This window comes from Belonocnema kinseyi, chromosome 2, assembly GCF_010883055.1.
Source record: "Belonocnema kinseyi isolate 2016_QV_RU_SX_M_011 chromosome 2, B_treatae_v1, whole genome shotgun sequence".
NCBI classification, from domain to species: Eukaryota; Metazoa; Arthropoda; class Insecta; order Hymenoptera; family Cynipidae; genus Belonocnema; species Belonocnema kinseyi.
This window is the reverse complement of record NC_046658.1, coordinates 127974904-127996316: the sequence shown is the minus strand read 5'-3', so window position 1 is coordinate 127996316 and position 21413 is coordinate 127974904. Positions and strand designations below refer to the sequence as shown.

Genomic DNA, 21413 nt, shown 5'->3' with positions numbered 1-21413 from the left:
TTTACTAATCTGTTTATCGATCAACTATAATTTTTTTAAATTTGCACAATTTTTATTTATAATTGGCGAATTATAACTTAAAAATCACTTAGCGAACGAAAAATTAAAACATTACTGTAATATTACCATTAATTTAAATTACTGCTTCTTTAAAAAATGAGAATGATGCTCACTCAATAGGTTTCTCGGAAAAAGGCTCAATATAACTTTACCTCGTCAGATTTTCGTATTATTATCTTTATAAAATTTCTTTTGATTTTATAGTAATCAAGTTATCAATTTGTTTATAAAAATCATATTATTTTTAATAATTTAGTAAAAAGAAACAAGATAATAATTTCCGCAAAAAAAACTTTTTTTAACATTAGTTTTTGTATGTTTCTAATTTTTCTTTAAAAAACACATCAAAGGTTTTAGCTATAGCTATTTTAAAATTAAAAATGATAAAATGAACAAATAAAAATACAAAATTCACGGAACAAAAAAGTTTTCAGAAATTTTTCCGGTTTTCCATTTGAGTGATTGTATTATGAGACTAGTAGAAATCAATTCCTATATTTTGAGCTTTAATTAAAAATAGCAAATTTATATTCTATAAAAAAAATCTGTTCTAAACACATAATTTCGGCATTGATTTATTTAATTTGTATGCAGACCGAATCTATATGAAATCAGATAGGCAAGTACAGTTCAAGTCGCAGAATGTCTTGGCGAGAAAATGTGTGTTTCTTCTGTAGAAAATTAAGAAGAAAATATTTTTCTATTTAAAAAAAATATATTGACTTCGACTTCAAATTCCCCGATAGATTTCAAACACATGGAATGTTGAGTCTACGGAAAAATAAATTGTATTATTTTGTCCTGAAACTTTTTAAAATTAGCAAGCATTTTCTCTGAATTTTGTCCAATTTGTCGTTGCTTGTAAGAAATATAAGGAAATTAAATTTTTCGAAAAAAAATTCTCGTGGCTACAAAAATTATTTGGCTTATTTAACCAAGCCAAAAAGAATTTTCTCATTATATAAGTAGGCAGAAATTTATACACAAAAAAGACAAACAAGCAAAAGTATTTTTACAACAGGCTTTTCCAGTCAAGAATGGATTTTTTAAATTTTAAATTCAATTTTGTTTGAAAATCTCTTTTTTAAGAAATATAACGGTTTTGGTGGAAAAACGCTCTTTCTTAATTGAAAATTGACTGTTTAGCTAAAAATCACTTATTCCATTTGCAGGTAAGATTTTTTTATTTGAAAATTTATATCTTTAGTTGATTATTTAAGTAGTTTGTTGAAAATGAGCTTCTTTTAGTAAAAAATTTAATTGATTGATTAAAAATTTAAATTTTCCATTTTTTATAAAAATTTAGTTTTTTTAATTGAAAATTCCTAGTTCTCAGTAGAAAATTAATTTTCTTGTTTAAAAATTTATGTTTTTCGTTGATAACTGAACTATTTGTTTTAAAATTGATTGATTTAGTTGAAAATTAAACAGTTTTGTTAAACAGTATTCTTTCTAAATTAGTATTAAATTATTTTGTTGATTTTTTTAAATTCACATTTCGGCCACATTTCTTCTTTTGCTCGAGTTTTAGCGTAGATGCAAACTAAATAAATAGAACCTATTGAGAAAATACAACTATTTTTATGTGAAAATTATTGCTTCTTTTTTTTAATCTAATTTGCTGGAAGATTCAACTATTTTCTTGAACAATATTGTTTCTTGGCTGAAAATTTATTTTTAACTTAAAATGTAACCACTATCGTTGAACAATCATCAGCATTCTTTTCACAATCTTAAGATTGATCAATATTTTAATAATATTGATTAGGACCAGTAGACAAAACCAATGACATCTAAAATTAATAATTAATTTCCCTGGTCAAAAAACCAACATCAATAATAAAGAATCATTATTTTAGTTGAGAAATCATCCGTTCAGTTGAAAATTAAACACTTTTTGCAGAAAATTTATTTCTTTGATTAAAAATTAAACTAAATTAATGAAAATCCTTGTTTTGTTGTTGTTGTTAAAACCTAATGTTTTCGATAGAAAATTTACCTATTTCATTTTTAGATTAAACTTGATCTTTTTATGAAAATTCAAACTACTTGACTACTTTTTTGTTAAAAATTAATTTTTCTGGTTGAAAATTTTTTATAATAGATAAAAATGGTTTAGTTTCAATTTTTATTTTTTGGTAAAGAAATCAATTTTTTCAATTGGGAATAGAGATACTCCATTTTTTGTGAAAATATGTATTTTTTAGTTGAAACTTCATGTATTTTCTTGAAATTCAGTTTTCTGCTATAAAATTTAATTTTTTGTTTAAAATTTCGCATTTAGTTTGAAATATTATTTTTTGAATGAAAATTTAATTTATAAGTTAAGCTCAAATTTATCTCTTTGGTTCAACAATTAACTATTTTCTTAAAATTTAGCTTTTTCGAAGCAAAAATTTAATTTTTTTAAATTAAAATATAAATGTTCATTTTTTGGCTAAGCAGTCATCTTTTTTAGTTGAAAATTAAACTATTTGTTTGGAAATTATTTCAGTTTTTTTTTTTAATTAAACAATTTTGTCAGAACCTAATTTTTTAATTCAAAATGTAAATTTTTTTTTTGGTTCAAAATTAATCTTTTTTAGTAGAGAATTCTTCTTTCTCGGTAGAAAATCATTTTCTTCATAAAAAAATAATGATTTTGTTTAAAATTCAAACACTTTGTTTGAAAATTAATTTATTTTCTTTAAAAGTAAAAAATTTGTTTAAAATTCATCTTTTTTTGGTAAAAAAGTCTACTACTTTGTTAACTAAATATGTTTTTGAAAAAACGTTGTTTCTTGGATTAAAATTTATTTTTTGACTGAAAATTCCAGTATTTCAGCTGAAAAATCATTTCTTCAAATTACTCGTATCATAAATGAAATCCCTGGCTTGAGATAGCGTATATTTTTGAACAAAGATTTTTCTCTCAATTTTTCTTATGTCTTCATTGGAAAAGTACCTGACCGGCAATCAGAAGTTCTGTGGTTCGATTTCCAGTCGAGCGACTTAAGTAGATCTTCTTTCAGAAAAATTGTATTTTGATGCTTCAACTATTTTATTTTAAAATGGTCTGTTCTAATAAAAAATTCAACTGCTTTGTTACAAAATTTACCTATTCCATTCTTAGATGAAAATGTCTTCCTTTTGGTTAAAAATGCAACTATATGGTTGAAAGAATAAATGTATCTGTTTAAAAATTTATTTTTTTGACTGAAAATTAAACTCTTTCATTTTATTTTAATTTATAAGTTAATTTGAAAATTCATATTTCTGTTTGAAAAATTGACTATTCTGTTAAACATTATTTTGTTTTTGTAAAAAGTCAATTTTGTAAATTCAAAAAGTAATTTTTTACTTTTTGGTTGAAACTTGATATTTTTGGTTAAAAATTCTTCCTTTTGAACAGAAAATTATTGCCTTAATTAAAAGTGAGTGGGTTTCTGAAAATTAAACTATCTGTTTAAAAATTAAGTCACTTCTTGAAAAATGAAACAATTTTGTAGAAAAGTAATCTTTTTGTAGAAAAATCAACTAGTTTGTTCAAAAATTAATTTTTTTGGTGAAAGATTTATCTCTTTGGCTGCAAACTGATTTATCTAATTTATTTTTAGTGGAAAATTATTTATGTTTCAGTGGAAAATTCAACTACTTCGTTAAAAATGTACCTATTCCATTTTTAGGTAAAAATTGATTTTTTCTTTGAAAATTCAACTACCTGGCTACTTTGTTTAAAGGTAAATAAATTTTTTTAAAATAAATTTTTCTGTTTAAAGATTTTTTATTTTTATTTAAAATTGTTTGCAAATTGATCTATTTTGGTAAACATTGTATTTGTTTTGGTCAAAAATTTATTTTTCGAATTGAAAATTGAACTGTTTCCTTTTTGTTAAAACTTTGTATTTTTTAGTTGAAACTTCCTATATTGGTTGAAAAATTGACTATTCTGTTAAAAATTAATTTGTTTGTAAAAAGCCAATTTTGAAATTCAAAATGTACCTTTTTTATTTTTGGTTGAAATTTTTTTTTGCGATAGAAAATTATTTTCTTTGTTAAAACTGAACGGTTTTACTTATAAATGAAGCTATCTGTTTGAAAATGAATTCACTTTTTTAAAAAGTAAGACTATTTTGTAGAACAAACGTTTCTTGGTTGAAAATTCATTTTTTAACTCAAAATTTCACTATGCCAGTTGAACTATCATGATTTTAGTAGAAAATTCTCCTTTTTGGTTAAAAATGTAATTATTTGTTTGAAATTCGTTTTTTTATTGTTGTTTAATATAAAATTTTCAAAATATTCAATAATATTAATTTTGGTGACAAGTTCGTATTTTTTGGTGGAAAATTCAATTTCTTTGTGAAAAATTTACCTATTCCATTTTTTGATGAAAATTTATTCTACGGTTGAAAGTTAATCTATTTCGCTACTTTCTTAAAACTTTAAATAATTTTTGAAAAATTAATTTTTCTGGTTAAAGATTTTTTAATTTTAGTGTAAAATGGTTCGTTAAAAAATTTATATATTTGGGTGAACTGTTGACTATTCAACTGGTGATTTCTTCGTCAACAATTTATATTTTGACCTGAAAATTAAACTATTTCATTTTTGGTGTGTCTTTCTTATTTGACACTTTATTTATTTTGTTCAAATTTATTTTTTCTGGCATGAGACCTATCTATTTTGTCGAAAAATGTTTTAATCAAAAAAATATTCATACGTTGCAATTTAATTAAAATTGAATTCGACTAATAAGTTAAATTGAAAATTAATCTCTTTTTTTGAACAACGAACTATTCCGATAAAAATTATTTTGTTTGTAAAAAGTCAATTTCTAAAATACAAAAGTGGGACTTTTCTCTTTTTATCTGGAAATTCATCTCTTTATTTTAAAATGTATTTATTTTGTTGAAAAAACTTTATTTCTTGTTTGAAAATTTGTATTTTTAATAAAAATTTAGCTATGCCAGTGGAAGAATCATGATTTTAATGGAAGCGTTTTGATCAAAAATTTAATTATTTATTTTGAATTAATTTTCTTGTTGTTGTTAAGTATCATTTAAACTTATTTAACGACTTAATTTTTGGTAAAAATTTACAGTTTTTGTGGAAAATTCTATTTTTTGATTAAAAAAAGATTTAGAAGTTATTTCCACCTCACTCCACACAAATTTTGACGATTAATTGCCCCCTGGTAAAATTTCAGCTAAAAAAATCGAAGATGGTGATAAATGCTCCGGAAACTTCATATCCGAGCCAACAAAATCGAGACGTGTAAAAAATTCTTGAGGCGAAATGTATGAGATTGAAAGAAGAGAAAATAGGTGGGTACCGAGGAGTCGTTGTATTTGAAGAAGCGAGGAAACGTGTCAAGGTTCAATTCTTGATCCAACTCGTAACCAGGCGGGATAGCGCTCCAACAAGCCGCTGCGAATCTCATGTTTCCCAACCATAAAAATATTTCCACTTTACATGCGTTGTAATCGGGCGCATCGCTTTCGTCCTCTGCATTTTTCATGAATAAATTTATGCGTTCTCCACATTCCGAGCCACGTGCCACGTTTTCCTCAGAGTAGATGATCCGGGAGGCCGGCAGTCGTGCGTAAGCCACGCGCTTTGATCCCACCAGCATCCAGATGAATACGTCCGGTAAATTATCTTGAGGCTAAAAATATTTCGAAACCAATAACCAAATTTCGAAATAACCACAAAAACAAAAAAATATTAAACAAAACCGCTTGCAGTGCTAATTTCTATAAATAACTTTTTATCACCCTGCTATCATAAGTGAGATTTCAGGTACTGAAAACGATATCTGAATTATCACTTTTTAGAATAGGCCGTAAAATTGTTTCTTAGGGTACAATAAGATGGTCCTTATTTACTCTTGGTGAATTTTTGTTTTTTAATTTCTGTGGTCTCACCTCCTCTATTTTGCTTGAGTGACCAAAAAAATTATATCCACCAAATCTGTACAATTATGTTCTTTAGACTATGTTTAGAAAATATATTTACACAATTTTTTTTGTTTAATCTACAAAATGGTGGATCCCTCAATTTGAAGCAAAGTTGCCATTTCTGCAATTGATAAAAAAATCTCGTCAAATTCTGACAAGAGGCAGATTTATTTATCACAAAGCTCGTGAGGAAAATGAAAAATGAAAAATTTTGAAAGAATGAAAGATGGCCGCCACATTTTTTTTAAACTCATTATTTCATTATTTATCGGTAACATTTTTTCAGGTGTTAATTAAAATGCCACATATTATTCTTTAAAAAAGACATATTTCGTGATGATTGTAGGTCAAAATTTAAAAAAAAATTAAAAATGGCGGATTTTGGAATACTCAAATTTGGAACAAAAATAAATTTTATAATTACTAAGTGTATGGTTGAGAGTAGATCTCGAAATTTTCACTAAAGTAAAAATGGCTTATTATTACTATTTTCAAAATATACATAATTTTTACAAATTTAAACAAAATACGAAATACATTTTCGGGAAAGATTCATTAATTCTAAAAACTACTTGCTTGAAAAGTTCCTAAAGTTGCAGTATACTGGGGACCAAATCCATTTCAAATCCGACAGGGCCCTAAACTTGAAAACGCAAAATCTCTCGATTGCGAAATATGTTGTTTTTAAAGGAAATTAGGCGATACGTATTTTTCTGATTTGCAAACAGAGTATTTTCCAGCAAGTTATGCGTATTTTAATTTTCTGCTATGTTCTAAAAAAAATGATTTTTTTCTTTAAACATCTATAACTTTCGACCTAATTGAGATATCTATTTTCCTTTTATTTTCTTTCTTTTCTCAAGAAACCCACATTCATATTTTTTGTAAGTTTCTTTTAAATCGTACTTTAAGCATGAATATACTATTTAAGATTGATGTTTTCTGAATAACTTTTGTAGCCAGAAGAATTCTTTTTTGTTAGAAACGAATTTTCTACTTTTTGTTCGACACAATGATAGATACGAAACATTGTTAAGATAAAAGTTTTCACATCTAAAAAAAGTTCCACGAGACATTTCTCTCTGTCTTTGGCGCTGTTTTTCAAGGTTTACGAAAAAAATTCAAAAACTTCATTTTTAGAGGAAAGAAATTCTACAGACCTCAAAAATGGTGCAAAGATGCCTTTTTTATTATTAGAAATTTTTTAAAAATATTTAGAAAAATAAAAAGGTAGGGTTTTCTCGAAATTATACTTTTTTCATGTTTTAAAACTTTATGAAAATAATAGAAAACATTTTTTTAAAAACCCTACTTTTTTATTTTTCGAAATATTTTTTTTAAACTTTCTACTAATAAAAGAAAAAAGCATCTTAGCAGCATCATGCAGACCGAACCATTTTTGAGGGCATAACACTTTTTTAGGCGTGTAAACTTTTAAACCAACTTTTTCTCGTATCTACCATTGTTTTCAAGAAAAAGTAGGAAATTGGTTTGTTATAAAAAATTATTTTTGTGACTACAAAAGTTATTAAGCAAGCATCTAGTTAACAAGACATCTTCATTCTTAAGGTATGATTTAAACAAAAATTGACAAAAATTATTTTAAGAATAAAATTCGGGTTTTTTGAAAATCAAAGTGCAAAATTCAAATAGCCTAACTTTTTAGAAAAAAATTCTGTTGGCAAATCAGAAAGATACGTACTGCCTAATTTTCTCTAAAAAACAACATATTTCGCCCGAGATAGGTTCTGCGATTTTAAGTGTAGGGCCTTATTTGAAATGGATTCGGTCCCAGATTTTTTTTCTTGATAATATTTGAAAAAATTTTACCGGAAACTCAGAAATGTTAATTTTTTAATTATTTTATTAGCTAACTTTTCAAACTTAAAAAAAAATTTAAGTTTTGATAATCACTAAATCCTTTCCAAAAATGTATTTCATATTTTTCTTGAATTTCTAAAAATTATGTAAATTTAAAAATATTAATTAGCCGACATTTGTACTTTATCGCAAATTTCGAGATGTACTTCCAACTATACACTTTGTAACAATATAATTGCTTTTTTTCAGTGTTTGAATATAGTTGGACAAAAAGCATAGAAAATAAGATTTTTGAGTATCTCGTAAGGCACGATTTTGCATGTTTTCAAATTTTTAATTTTCTGCATCACGAATTTTGGGCTGCCATCTTGAATTTTATCAAGCTTTTAATTTTGAATTGTCATCGCGTGCTTTCTAATAAATAAATCTGCCTCTTGTAAGAATTTCACGAGATTTCTCTATTAATTGTTGAAATTGTAAATTTGGTTAAAATTGAGGGTTCCAGTATTTTGTAAATTTTAAGAAAAAAAACTGGTCTATGTAGATATATTTTTTCAACATAGTCGAAATATCATAACTGTACAGAGCCAAAGAATTTCAGTCAACTATACAAAATTAACTACATTAAAAATTTTACGGTAATTTTTCCCATGTTAATTGCATGACAAACTTTAAGTGTTTTGGGACACTTGTTAATATTAACCGATTTCGCTTAAATTTGGTGAAGATTACTTTCTTGGCTACTAAAACGAACTAGGGGCATGAGACCAAAAAGAATCTAACATCGAAAAATAATCGTCTCGAGAATTGAATTAGATTGAATTTGATTGGAGTGAGTTAGAATGAATTGGATTGGAGTGGATTGAAGATGATTGGATTGTAGTGAATGAGAATAGTGGATTGAATTAAATTTTAATGGATTGGATTCATTCGGAATAAATTGAATTGTAGTTGATTGAAGTAAATTTGAATTAATTAGATTTTAGTGGATTGGAGTATGTTGTAATGGATTAGAGTGGATTGGATTAGAATAAATTGGAGTAGATTGATTTACAATGAATGAAATTGGATTGAAGTGTAGTGGAGTGTAGTGAAATGGAGTAGCGTAGAGTATAGTAGAGAGTGGCCAGTGAAGGTTGGAGGGTGGAGAGTGGCGAGATGAGAGTAGTGAGTGGAGAGTCACGAGTGGAGGGTGGAGGGTAGAGGATAGACGGTAGAGGGTACCTCGGGTTGTGGGTGGAAAGTGAAAGGTTGAGGGTGGAGGGTTGAGGGTGGAGGGTTGAGGGTGGAGAGTGAAGAGTGGAGGGTGAAGTGGGGGTGAAGGGTGGTGGTAGAAGTGGGAGCACGGGTGGAGAGTGGAGTAAGGTGAAGCGAAGTGGAGTGTGTTGAATTAGAATGGAGTGTAGTGGATTGGAATGAATTGGATAAATTGTATTGGAATGATTTGGATTGAATTGGAGTGGATTCGATTAAAATCAATGGGAGCAGATTGGAGTAGAAAGTATTAGATTGGAATTGATTGGAATGGATTAGAATCGATTGAACTGAAATGCATTGAATTGTATTGGAATGAATTGAATTGAAGTGGTTTTGGTTAAAATGAATTTAATTTAATTTTGTAAGATTAGATTGAATGGGATGCCCTCGCGGGTTATTAGATTAGGACTCTATGCTCCTATTTGCACTTATGATCGACTGGTGTTTTAAAAAATAGTGTGTGACACTTCTCTCGTGAGTAACATTATGAAATCAAGACAAATACATTATATTTTTATAAAATTTAAAGAAATTCTATTGAGAATGAATCGAAATGTAAATTATGGTTGAATGTCTACCATTAAAATGAAATTACGCAACTCTTAGATATTGAAAAACAAGTTATATGTTTATTTATAAAAAAAGTATCTAACGGTTATATTTGGGGAAAACAGCACAAACATTGGGCTGAATCGGGAATTTACTATTCAAAATCACTTACAGCCTACAGTTTCTCACGGATTTTCAAAATATTTGTTTACAAGTGATCCATAATAGTCTACAGATAAGATTTTTAAAATTTTTATTGTTATCTATTGGATATTAAATAAAAAAAGTGAAAATGAGATTTTAAAACTATTATATTTCATATTTAAACACCTAACTCAAACTCCAATTCTGGATGAAAATGAATATCGAAGTATCTAAATAATACAAATAATTAACAGAGTATCAAATCTAATTGTTATAAGCAAATCATATACACAAATAAATAACATAGACATTTATTGGCCCAAAGTAATCGTTTTTCTTTCTTGGTACCCTTGTATCATATTAGTCGTAACAATTAAAGATAAAGATTGGTCATTTGATATTATTTTCTAATTTTATAAACAAATATTGTAAAGAAATGCATGGTTTGGTCATTTACAGAGAGAAAGTAATCATTTTTTGCTCCAATCGTCTTAAAATTACATAACTAGTGATGTTTAATGACGAAGAATTGTCAATCGATATTATTTGTTGATTTTTTAAACAAATTTGATAAACAAATGCATGGTTCGACCATTCATAGACAAAAAGTTACTTTTTTTCCTTTCTTATCGTCCTTAAATTATATTGGTGGCGATTTTTATTAACGCAGACTGGTCATATGATATTATTTGTTTATTTAACAAACAAATATAATAAAAAAAATGCATAGTCTTTTAACTTATGAACAGAAAGTAATTATTTTTCATTCTCAACGCCATAAAATTGAATAAGTGGTGGTCTTTATTCATAAATAATCGTCAGGCGATATTATTTATTTATTTTAGAAACAAATTTTATAAACAAATAAATATTTTAGCCAGTAATAGATTATTTGGATACAAATACTTTCAGAATATCACAAAATATTTGCAGTTATATTATTTGAATGCAATAATAAAAAAAGATTGATTTCTGTCTAGAAATCAGGAAACTATGAATTGGTATATAAAATAAACAAATAATATCGAATGAAAAATGCTCATTACTAAACATCACGAATAATATAATTTTTAGGCGATGAGAAATAAAATTTTTTATAGCTATAACTAGCCAAACTTTGCATTTATTTATAAAAAGTACCTATAAACTAAACAAATAATATTGAACGAGAAGTCTCCACCATTAGATATTATTATCTATATTATCTATAAATGGACAAAATATGCATTTTTTATAAAGTTTATTTATAAAATAAACAAATAATATAGAATGACAATTTTCAATCATCAAGATCACGACTAATATTATTTAATGACGATTAGAAAGAAAGACAGTTACTTTCTGTTTATAAATGGTCAAGTTGTGCATTTGCTTATAAAATAAACAAATAATATCGATGAACAATTCTTGGTCACTCAATATTACTACTTATGTAATTTGAAGATGATTATCGAGAAAAACGATTGATTCCTCTCTATAAATGACCAAACTATGCATTTTTGAAATAAAATTTGTTTATACGATAAACAAATAATATCGATGAACAATTCTTCGTCACTAAACATCACTAATTTTGTAATTTGAAAACGATTAGAGGGAATAATGATTAGTTTCTCTCTATAAATGAACAAACTATGTATTTGTTTATAACATTTGTTTGTAAAGTAAACAAATAATATGGAATGACCAATGTTTATCACTACTTATTACCACTTATATAATTTAAATGTACTAAGCGATTACTTTTGATTAATAAGTGCCTAAACTATATATTTGCTTATATCATTTGTTTATAAAATAAGCAAATTATACCAGACACCAAATTTTTATTATCAAATATGATCATGTTGATAAAAGCAAGGAATTTCAATTTATATATACAGTTTTTAAGCCAAATTTCCACGATCCTGATATTTTGTTAATATTATTTGTTTATAACAATTTGATTTGATATCCTTTTAATTATTTATATTCTTTAGACACGTCGAAATTTATTTTCATCGAAAATGGGATTAATTAAGATGTTTATAAAAAGATTAAAAAAAATAATTTAAAAATATAGCTTTCGCGTTCTTTATTTATTTATATATTTATGCATGTCGTATTTTCCAACCAATTGTAAATTTTTCTTTTAGAAATGTTCAGATTTAAATTTTCAAGAGAATTTTGGTTTGAAATTCTGTAATTCCGTTTGTAGAGCAGCAATATGTCAACTTATAAAGTGAAAAAATTGGCCATTGCAGCTCTGTGAATTTTTATCTCAAGAAAAAATAAGATAAAAACTCACTATCGGCCGAAATTATTGCACCTGCATTCATAAAACATAATTAATTCCAATAATATTAGCCCTAATTACTATAAACAATTTTTGTAAACAAATCCTTATTAGCTTCTTATTTTCATTGCAAAAATTGTTTGAAGCTAGTTACTAATATTTTTCATGAAAGTCATAATTTGTAATTAAAAAGTAGCATAAGCTGACAATTATTGTTTAAATAAACATTTTTATAAAGAAATCCTTCATAAATTAGTTTTTCTAATAGTAAAATTGATTTTTACGATCAAAACTGATACGCAGCTGTCTTTAAAGTTATGTTGACACTTCAAGTTTTATTAAAAATTAACAATAGAGAATGTTAATAACAATTTAATTAAACAAGTCTCCAAGTCGGGCGTTTTATCGTTAAAAAACTTTTTTTCTTCAATTATGATTGGAGTGACTTGGGTTGCGATGACTAAAAAACTAAGACTGATCATTTTTACATTTCAAAAGAACGGGTTTTCCAATGAAATCATCTGACAATAAACTAACAGTGATTCCAAAATTGGATATGGGACACTAAGTAAGAATTTGCGTAATTGGTAATAACAATGTTTATAACAATCCAATTGTCTGTTGTATAATATGCGGTATATTTATAATAATAATAATAATAAAGCGATTATAAATAACCTGAAATAAAAAAAAATAAATTCAGAACTGGAATTATTGTTGAATTCGAATTGTTCTATTAGTTCATTGAGTTTTTGATTGAGTTCAACTTTAACCTTTTCCCATTCAGGCTTCACTGATGCAATGAAAAGTTCTGAGGACTCAAAGAGTTTGTGAATTAGGTCGTGCATAGTTTGCAATCGAGAGATTTGATGTGTGTTGAACTCTCGAATGTACTTGATATCCTTGTTTCTGGCCTCAGAGGCTCCTTCGGAATACATGTGAATTGGATAAATTTTTCTGCATTAGCTAATATTTGTAGTATGTTTCTAAAAATTGTAATCCGGTATTTATTTTATCCAGTTATTATTGCTATTTGATCAACATCCCGTGAAGAAATTTTGGTGTGGCGCCGGTGGGGCCCCGATCGGGAAAAATGTGGACCCGATAGGATAATCGGTCTAGCGCCAGACCGTAAATGAAACGCCCTACCCGAACGAGCCCAAATCTTGGCATCCAAAATGGGGACCTGATCTGGCCCTGATATGACCCCTATAATTTGTTATTTCTATAATAAGTAAAATTTCAAAAGTTTTTATATTAATATTTATTCCACTTTGCATTTTACAACACTTTAATTTTTCAATATTATACATTATATATTATTATACATTATATCTCATTTGCAATATTCTACATTACATTATATGTTTGTATTGCTTAAATTTATCTATAAGAGTTTGCATTTTAAAGCTTACCTTTGGCTTCATTGAGGATATAAGAAATCTCACCAACAATTCTGTGATTCCGAACTCGCAATCCACTATTTGCTTTGGCATTTTAATTTCTATGAAAGAAAAACAATATCATAACCTTGACTAACCTAACCCGACCCGACGTGGGACTGATGTGAGCCACATCATCTGCCCCCTTGGGCCATATGTGGAAAATCTGATCAGGCCCAGATCGGAACTCTGAAATAAGTTGGACAATTTCTGCACAGGATCCGAGAAAAACCGATAATTACTATACTGTTTACATTGAAATATAATTTCTAATTAATATATTAATTTCTTTTATTCTCTTCCCTTACCCCCTTTATTAGAATATTGATATTATAATAATATTCATATATACATACACACTTTATCACAAATTTTAATTTAAATATATTTTAATAATAAGCCGCATTTAGGGTTGCCAGATCCTTGAATTGGTTGATCCATTATTTACGGTGGCCATTTTAATTTTTTTTTAAATTCCTGGTTATTTTCCGGTTTTTTACCTGGTTCGAAAACATTTTTCACGGTCACTGAAACTTTAAAAATCGAACACTAAATCCAAAAATTGTTCCATTCGAAGTGATAAAAAATATAAATCCACGTTATCATTTTCAATGCTCTAAATTAAATAATAAATTAATGAATTTAAAAAAGTTCAAAATTATAATATTTCAAGCAATTTTAAATCCTAATTCCAGCTAATAATTAATTAAAAATTCCTTGTTTAATTCCGAAATTTTGATGCTTTTCGAAAAATTCCCTGTTCCAATGCAGAATTTTTATTCTTTTCGTAAATTCTCTGTTTCAAAAAATTGTGAAAAAATAGAATTTGTTGTAAAATTTCTAGTTCGAAAACCAAATTTAAATTTTGTTTTGAAAATACCTTGTTTCAACACGGTATAGGAATTTTTTTTTGAAAAATTCAATTTTTCATAAAATATTATTATTCTACTGGATAATTTCCGATTCCAGCTCAAAATTGGCTGAAAATTAAACATTCCCAGTGGAAATCCTGAAATTTAATTGACTAAGAAAGCTTCGATTTAGAATTAGGATGCTTTGGAAAAAGTTCCTGTTCCAATATAGAATTTTGTTCCTTTTCGAAAATTTTCAGTTCTAATTTGGAATTTGTTGAAATTAAAAAATTTACGGTTCCAAGCCAGAATTATTATTATTCTATATAAAATCCAGGTTCAACTATAAATGTTTTTCAAATTAAAAATTTATTTTACAAATTTAAAGCAACATTAATTTTACTTTTATTAGTTTATGAATTCTTAACTGGCTTAGAAATTTTATTTAAAAATCTGGAAACTTCTAAATGTTGCTTAAAATTTTTTAAAACTATTTATTTGTTTGTTAAATTCGCCAAATTTCAGAAATTTTTTTCAAATCTAGCACATTCGATATTGACGAGTTTGTAAATAGTTATACATAATTTTAAGTATTTTACTAAAGTTATTTGATTAAATTAAAAAATATTTTTAATTTTCCGAGAAAAATTTTTTTATTCTTCTGCTGCTTCTGAAAATTTTAAAAAGCTTATAAATTTTTTGTTTGCGAGCTACCAAAATCTATATTTCGTTCTACTTTAGGCCGTGGGCTATTTGCACCGAAATTTTTGTACAAATATTCGGATTTTGTAGTTACACGTAAAAATTTCTTTTAAATAGTTCAAAATCATTACAAATTTTCAAGTGAATTTGAATTTTTTCAAATTCTCTAAACATCTCTTCAACTTACTCGAAATTTTGCTTAGAATAATAAATTTTGTATACAATTTAATAGGGCAATTAAAATGGTAACATTGAAAGTTTAGTTTCTTTGTTAAGTTATGAAAATATAATTTAAAATAACAGATTTTAAGTGAACAGGCAGATATTTATAAATGTTAACTAACTGTTCTTTTTCTTAATTGAAAAATTTTAAATTGCATGCTTTAAAAATGGAATATTTTATACTAAAATTATATTTGAAATTTAATAAAAGCCTTTAATTATAAGTACATTATTTTGAAGTTGTGCAAAAATAAAAAATAGTTTATAAAGTTTTAATAGGGCGTTTACATTTTTTCTACTAATAAGACTTTGCAATTAAAACAGTTTAATTTTTAACGTTAATTTTAACATTTTAAAATTGTGATCTGATGCCGAATCGTCTTTTACAATCAATTATTATTTACTTTTTATATCTTAAAGTACAATTAAATTCAAAAATTCATTAATTAATTTATATTCACAGTTGATCAACTTAAAATGTTTTGGTCGAAAATATTCCATTTCAAACGCTTCTAATTTGCGCTTGTTTAATTCTTTAAAACTGCAATTTATATTTTATTTAAATGAAATTTACGATAAAAAATTAAAATTCTAAAATGGAACTTTTTTAAAGTGAAAGATTTTCGAATTAATCATTCTATAATAAATGATATAACTGAAATTAATTCACTATAATTTAACGGTTTTGCCGGTCCAGTAGCTACACTGATTATTATTAACACCAAGTTGCTTGGAAATTTTTTCCAAATTCTTTTCTTAGTTACTTTTATCCTTTCCTTATCCTATTTCTTAGATATACACAAAAATCCCGTTTATGTTTATGTCCGAATAAGTTCACTCTCGTTTAAGTTCATGCGTTGCTTTTCGTTTAGGTTTACTTTCACCTCCCCAACAAGTTCTCAGTGCTTCGCCCCTGCGATACCAATGTTGGCACCCTGTGCTACTGTGCTTGCGTTTGGGCTTCGCGCTGATTGGCCGCAATTGGCGCGCGATTCAAATTTACTTTTAATAAGAATTCTTGTTATTTGAATAAATAACTATTAAAATATAGACGAGAATGTATGAAAATTTTGTTACTTTTGATTTCAGGTAAGAACAACATTTATGACACATATATTTTATAAATAACAATTTATTCTCATTGAACTCCAAAGACTAACTTTTATTTTACAAAAAATTGCAATAGTTACATTTTTTTAAATACCATATAATATTTTAGAAGGCTAATATATATAGAAGTTAATTGGAGAATATAATAATGGTAATATTTGAATTTTTCTAAAAAAAATTCATCAGAATATTGTTCTTTTCCATGAACAAGTGGCAAAACGACGCACAAAGTTTATCATTATTATATTCTGTCATTAAATTCTATATATTAAGCTCCGGAAATATTATATGGTATTTAAAAAATGTATTAATTAAATAATTTTTTGTACAATATAAGTCAGTATTTACAGTTCAATGAAAATACACTGTTATTTGTGAAATATATCTGTTATAATTTTTTTTCTTGCCTGAAATCAAAAGTCACATAATTTTTATACATTCTTGTACATATTTTAATAATTATTTATACAAATTACAAGAATTATTTTTTAAAGTAATTTTGAATCGCGCGCCAAGTGCGGGCAACCACCGCACAGCCCTAACGCAAGCGCAGTAGCACAGTGTGCCAACATTGGCATCACTGACTCCGCCCATTCAAGCTTCCCATATATATGTCAACCAATCACATCAGCAAATGGAGGGGCTTCTCACGTGGTGACCCCTCCTGAGTAAACCTAAGTGAGATGTTTTCGATTCGGAGGAGTAAACTTAAACGGGGTTTTAGTATACTCCATTTTAGATTTGTAACCAATAAGCAATAGTGAGTATACTCCATGAACTTTATCCAGGCATGCAAAGTATGAAGACCAAATTCCAAAATGGAGACGATTTTTTTTCTGTTTTCCACGTTCTAGATCATTCATTTTTGATGTTGCCGCTTTGCAAAAGTTGCAAGTTAGAGCTTTGCAAACTTTTCCACCCAAAAAAGTTAGCTTCATTTCTGTTCCCACTTTGTACACACCAATAGTCGTAGTAATTTTTGTGGGTCTCAGCTTCTGACTTTGAGGATTCATCAAAACTGCTTTCTCCGTGTACTTTACCTTCAATCATATGGACACATTTAATGCTGTAAAAAATGATTCTTCAATCAAATTATTTTTTTTTAAACTTCTGATTTTATTTTGCGTCACTTGGCAGTCCATCTATGCCATATTGAATTACTCAGGCCCAATAAGTGATATTTAATCTACTCTCTAAAATCGGAATGCATAAATCCGGATCTTTGGAAAGACGTTGAATAGTGTTAGCAATAAGAGACTGAATCTCATGAATGGCTCCTCCTTCTGCTATTCAAATATTTAAATGATATAAATCTTTTTTTAATCTACAATACATTCAAATAGAAAGGACAAATGTCAGTCTTTCTGTCCTTGGCCTGTAAGTGAATAGTATTATATTAATACTTTGCTAGTCTGCCTGTTGCATTAAAGATACGGCTTCTTCTGAAGGGTATAGTATGTATGATTCGAAATCAGATTTACTTGAAATGTTTGAATCTTCCGTATCGTCAGAATTGACAAGAACGACTATAGGATTTGCAATTTTTTTTCTTCCGCTTTTTCAAAAACTTTGCAGAAATGCATCCCGTATCACGGAGAAAGATATATCGCATAATGCTTTCGCAAAACCTCTATTATGCAAGAAAGCGCAATATGATAACTTACAAGCAGGTTCCAGAGCTTTGTACGATATTATAATGCACTTATATCGCTTGGCCTATACTAGAACCCTTGCAAGATCAAAAAAGAAGAAACACAATGTGATGGCGTAATAAACTTATATTCTTATGATATAAATTGCACAATCATGTGGTATATAACGTAAAAACTCACAATGTACAATATCACGATTTTGCGCTATTATAATGCGATAATTACGACATATAGAGGAGAAATTACGTTATATATTGTAATTTATGCGATATCGTTTTCTCCGTGATCTTAGAAACCGAAAAACTCCCTTCAAGGGACATTCATTTTTGTATCTTTGTCGCAGCAGAAGCATATTTGAACTTCGTACTAGAATTTTCATTTTTCCTTTGGATTTTGTCTCAATGTAACAACGAAGTCAGTTGTTATTCACTTTGTAAGCCTCTTTTCAAACTGATTTTTTAAGTTAAACAGTCTTTCTATTTTTTTCAGAAATACAGGTGAAAAATAAAAATACAAATGATAAGTTCATATTTCTAGATGCTCAGGATGAAGACTGTAATTGGTTTGTATGACAATCATCAAACCTTGAGCGTCAGTACTCTCATTGGAAATTAAAAATTACAATAGCCGTTGTAGAAATTTCCCCGGTTGGCCCTACTGAAACAAGGTTTCTGGTCGGACCCTGTCCGGGCTATCCCTGGCTGGGTTTCATGGACAGGAATCGATCAGGAGCCGGTCAGGGTACAATTTTGTCGAATCATCAAGTCCGGGGCCGGCCGGTTACTGGCCAAGCCAACCCTGGTTATGTTTCATAGTCGGGAGCCGACCGGGTACTGGCCAGGATAATTTTTTTGTCAAAATTACACATTTTTTAAGAGCTATGATGTTATCAAATACGTAATTATGGATGATAGATTATTTATCATTTGAAAAGTATAATGCAAAGATTGATTAGAGCCGTGAAACAGAAATAAGCTGTTTTAAATTATTTTAAAAAAACATTACATGAATGTTTTAACCTATTAAATAAAACGGTTATTAATTTTGGTATGCGCATCAGCAGAAATGCTACAATTTTCACTATTATCATACAATTTTTAGTTTGTACACTTTGAAATTTACCGCCATCTATATCTACTTTTGCGTCTGACGACTGCGTAGACACTCACTACTTTTCAGTTTCTCACTTCGAACTAAGGTGCGCATTTCACTCACGTCGCGTGATTTCCTCGAAGTTTGTAAATAAATTCAGATCCGTAATTAAAAACAACCTTGTTCCAGTAAACAACCCGAAAACCCCACATAATTCGCGGATAATTATTATTTTTGATTAAATTATACTCTTGTGAGTACATTTTTTTCTGTGTAACTTCCTAACCTAAAATCACCAAGTGGTTTCCCACGTGAAACAATTGCTACCAGATTCTATTATGAGTGGTTGAAATTCTATTCCAATTTCCTTACCAAAGTTGGTAAACTTAATTTGACCTTTAAAGTTCACCATATTCTTTACGATAAGCGTTAAGGATATGCTCTTCGTGACCACGTGACCAAACTAGTCTCCGTATATGAGCATTTTTTTGGTGTTTACTGTATCCACACGGATTGAGATATCGTGTTTAAAATTTGAGGGATTAAATAAAAAGCACTAAAGAACGTTTACATACATCAATATGCGTATAGTTTTAAAGAAAGTTGATTTATAAATCGATGAAATAGGATATTACCATTCCAGTTATAGCACATTGCAGATAATTTTTGGTTTGATGCATTTCGGATTTTTGGGTTTGCGCATATTCAGCACTGACACCAATTTTGGACTAAATCATGTAAACCCTAAAAAAATTAATGCAAGCAATAAAATTTGCACATCCGTTGCAAATCAACAAATAAGTATCTGCACACACGTAATCTGTCATTATTTTTGGAGCATTTTTGACGATTTCTAGCGGAGAGAAAAATAAACTTTAAACGTCGATAAAGTCGAGATTACGTGATTAAGTTTATTTATAACATTTTTGTGTGCAGAATGAAATGATTTAAATTTTTTCGGTCCTCACTACGTCCACACAGATTGAGATATCGTGTTCAGAATTTAGGAAGTTATACCGAAAGGACTAAGGAACGTTTGTACATATCAAAATGTTTATAATTACAAAGAAAGTTTTCTAGTAAAATACTATAGGAATAGGAAAAAGCTTTTAATGTGGATAAAGTAGATGTCTCGATTTTAGAAAATCGAGGAACATCTTAGAACGTGATACTCAAAAATCCGTCCAAGTCCCATCTTGAGAAATTTTCATCTTCAGAAAACAATCAAAAGTTTCTAATGGTTATATATTCATATGAATATTTTGTGCCGGTGTGAAACACTTCTAAGTTATACCGAACAAATAATAATAGAATTTTGCCCGGGGGCGAAAGACAAGGCGAGTCCGACGCTGAGCTCTGCCGCTTGGTTCACTGTCAACAATAGTTATCAGTTGATCGATTCAACGTAAAAAAAAAGACGTCAAGAATTATGGAAGTTGATTGGAAAAGTCCGAAGAGTATATTTGATCACATTTCTGGTGTTGCTGTCTTTCAAATTTGAAATTTATCTTTTATTTTTAGAACGACAAAAAATGAATATCATTCTACACGAAAATTTCATGAACGAACTTAGTCACGTGATTTCGACTTTTTGACGTTCAAAGTTTCTTTTTTTCTGCGCTAGAAATCGCTAAAAATATTCCAAAAATAATTATAGGTTGCGTGTGTGCCGATACCTGTTTGTTGATTTGAAACGAATATGCAAATTTTATTGCTTAAATTAATTTTTTTAAGGTTTAGACGATTAAGTCCAAAATTGGTGTCAGTACTCAATATACGCAAAGCAAAAAATCCGAAATGCATCAAACCAAAAATTATGTTCAAAGTCCTATAACTTGAATGGTAATATCCTATTTCATCGATTCATGAATAAACTTTGTTTGAAACTATAAACATATTGATGTATAAAAAAGTTCTTTAGGGCTTTTTATTTAATCCCTCAAATTTTAAACACGATATCATTACGATATCATTACCAATTTCTCGCCATAGGCAATATTTTTTAACCGATTTTCGGTGATCCCAGATATGAAATGAGGTGTACTCCAAGTCCATGATTGGACTATGTCCATGTGAATATAGTAGGAGACGATATACATGACTGGTTTGGGCGCGCATCCCATTTCTCCTCTTCTGGATTTGAACACTAGAAGGTGCACGATTGTCGTTCGGAAGAATTCAGCGGTTCTATTCATATATCGATCCGCTTTAAAATAAAATCAAGAAATTCGTATTTGAATGTTTCCAGGTTTCGATGCTTTGATTTTGAGCTTATGTTTTTTCAGATGTAGAATATT

At 28.1% G+C, this 21413-nt stretch overlaps 1 protein-coding gene across 1 annotated transcript in view; it reads right to left on the bottom strand.

Moving 5' to 3' along the window:
* Positions 1 to 21413, bottom strand: part of LOC117167661 (otoferlin-like) — a 193299-nt gene that overhangs the window by 132951 nt on the left and 38935 nt on the right. Inside the window, exon 11 of the mRNA XM_033352752.1 lies at positions 5375 to 5700. Within this exon, the coding sequence (XP_033208643.1) occupies positions 5375 to 5700 (326 nt within the window). The remainder of the gene's footprint in view (positions 1 to 5374; positions 5701 to 21413) is intronic.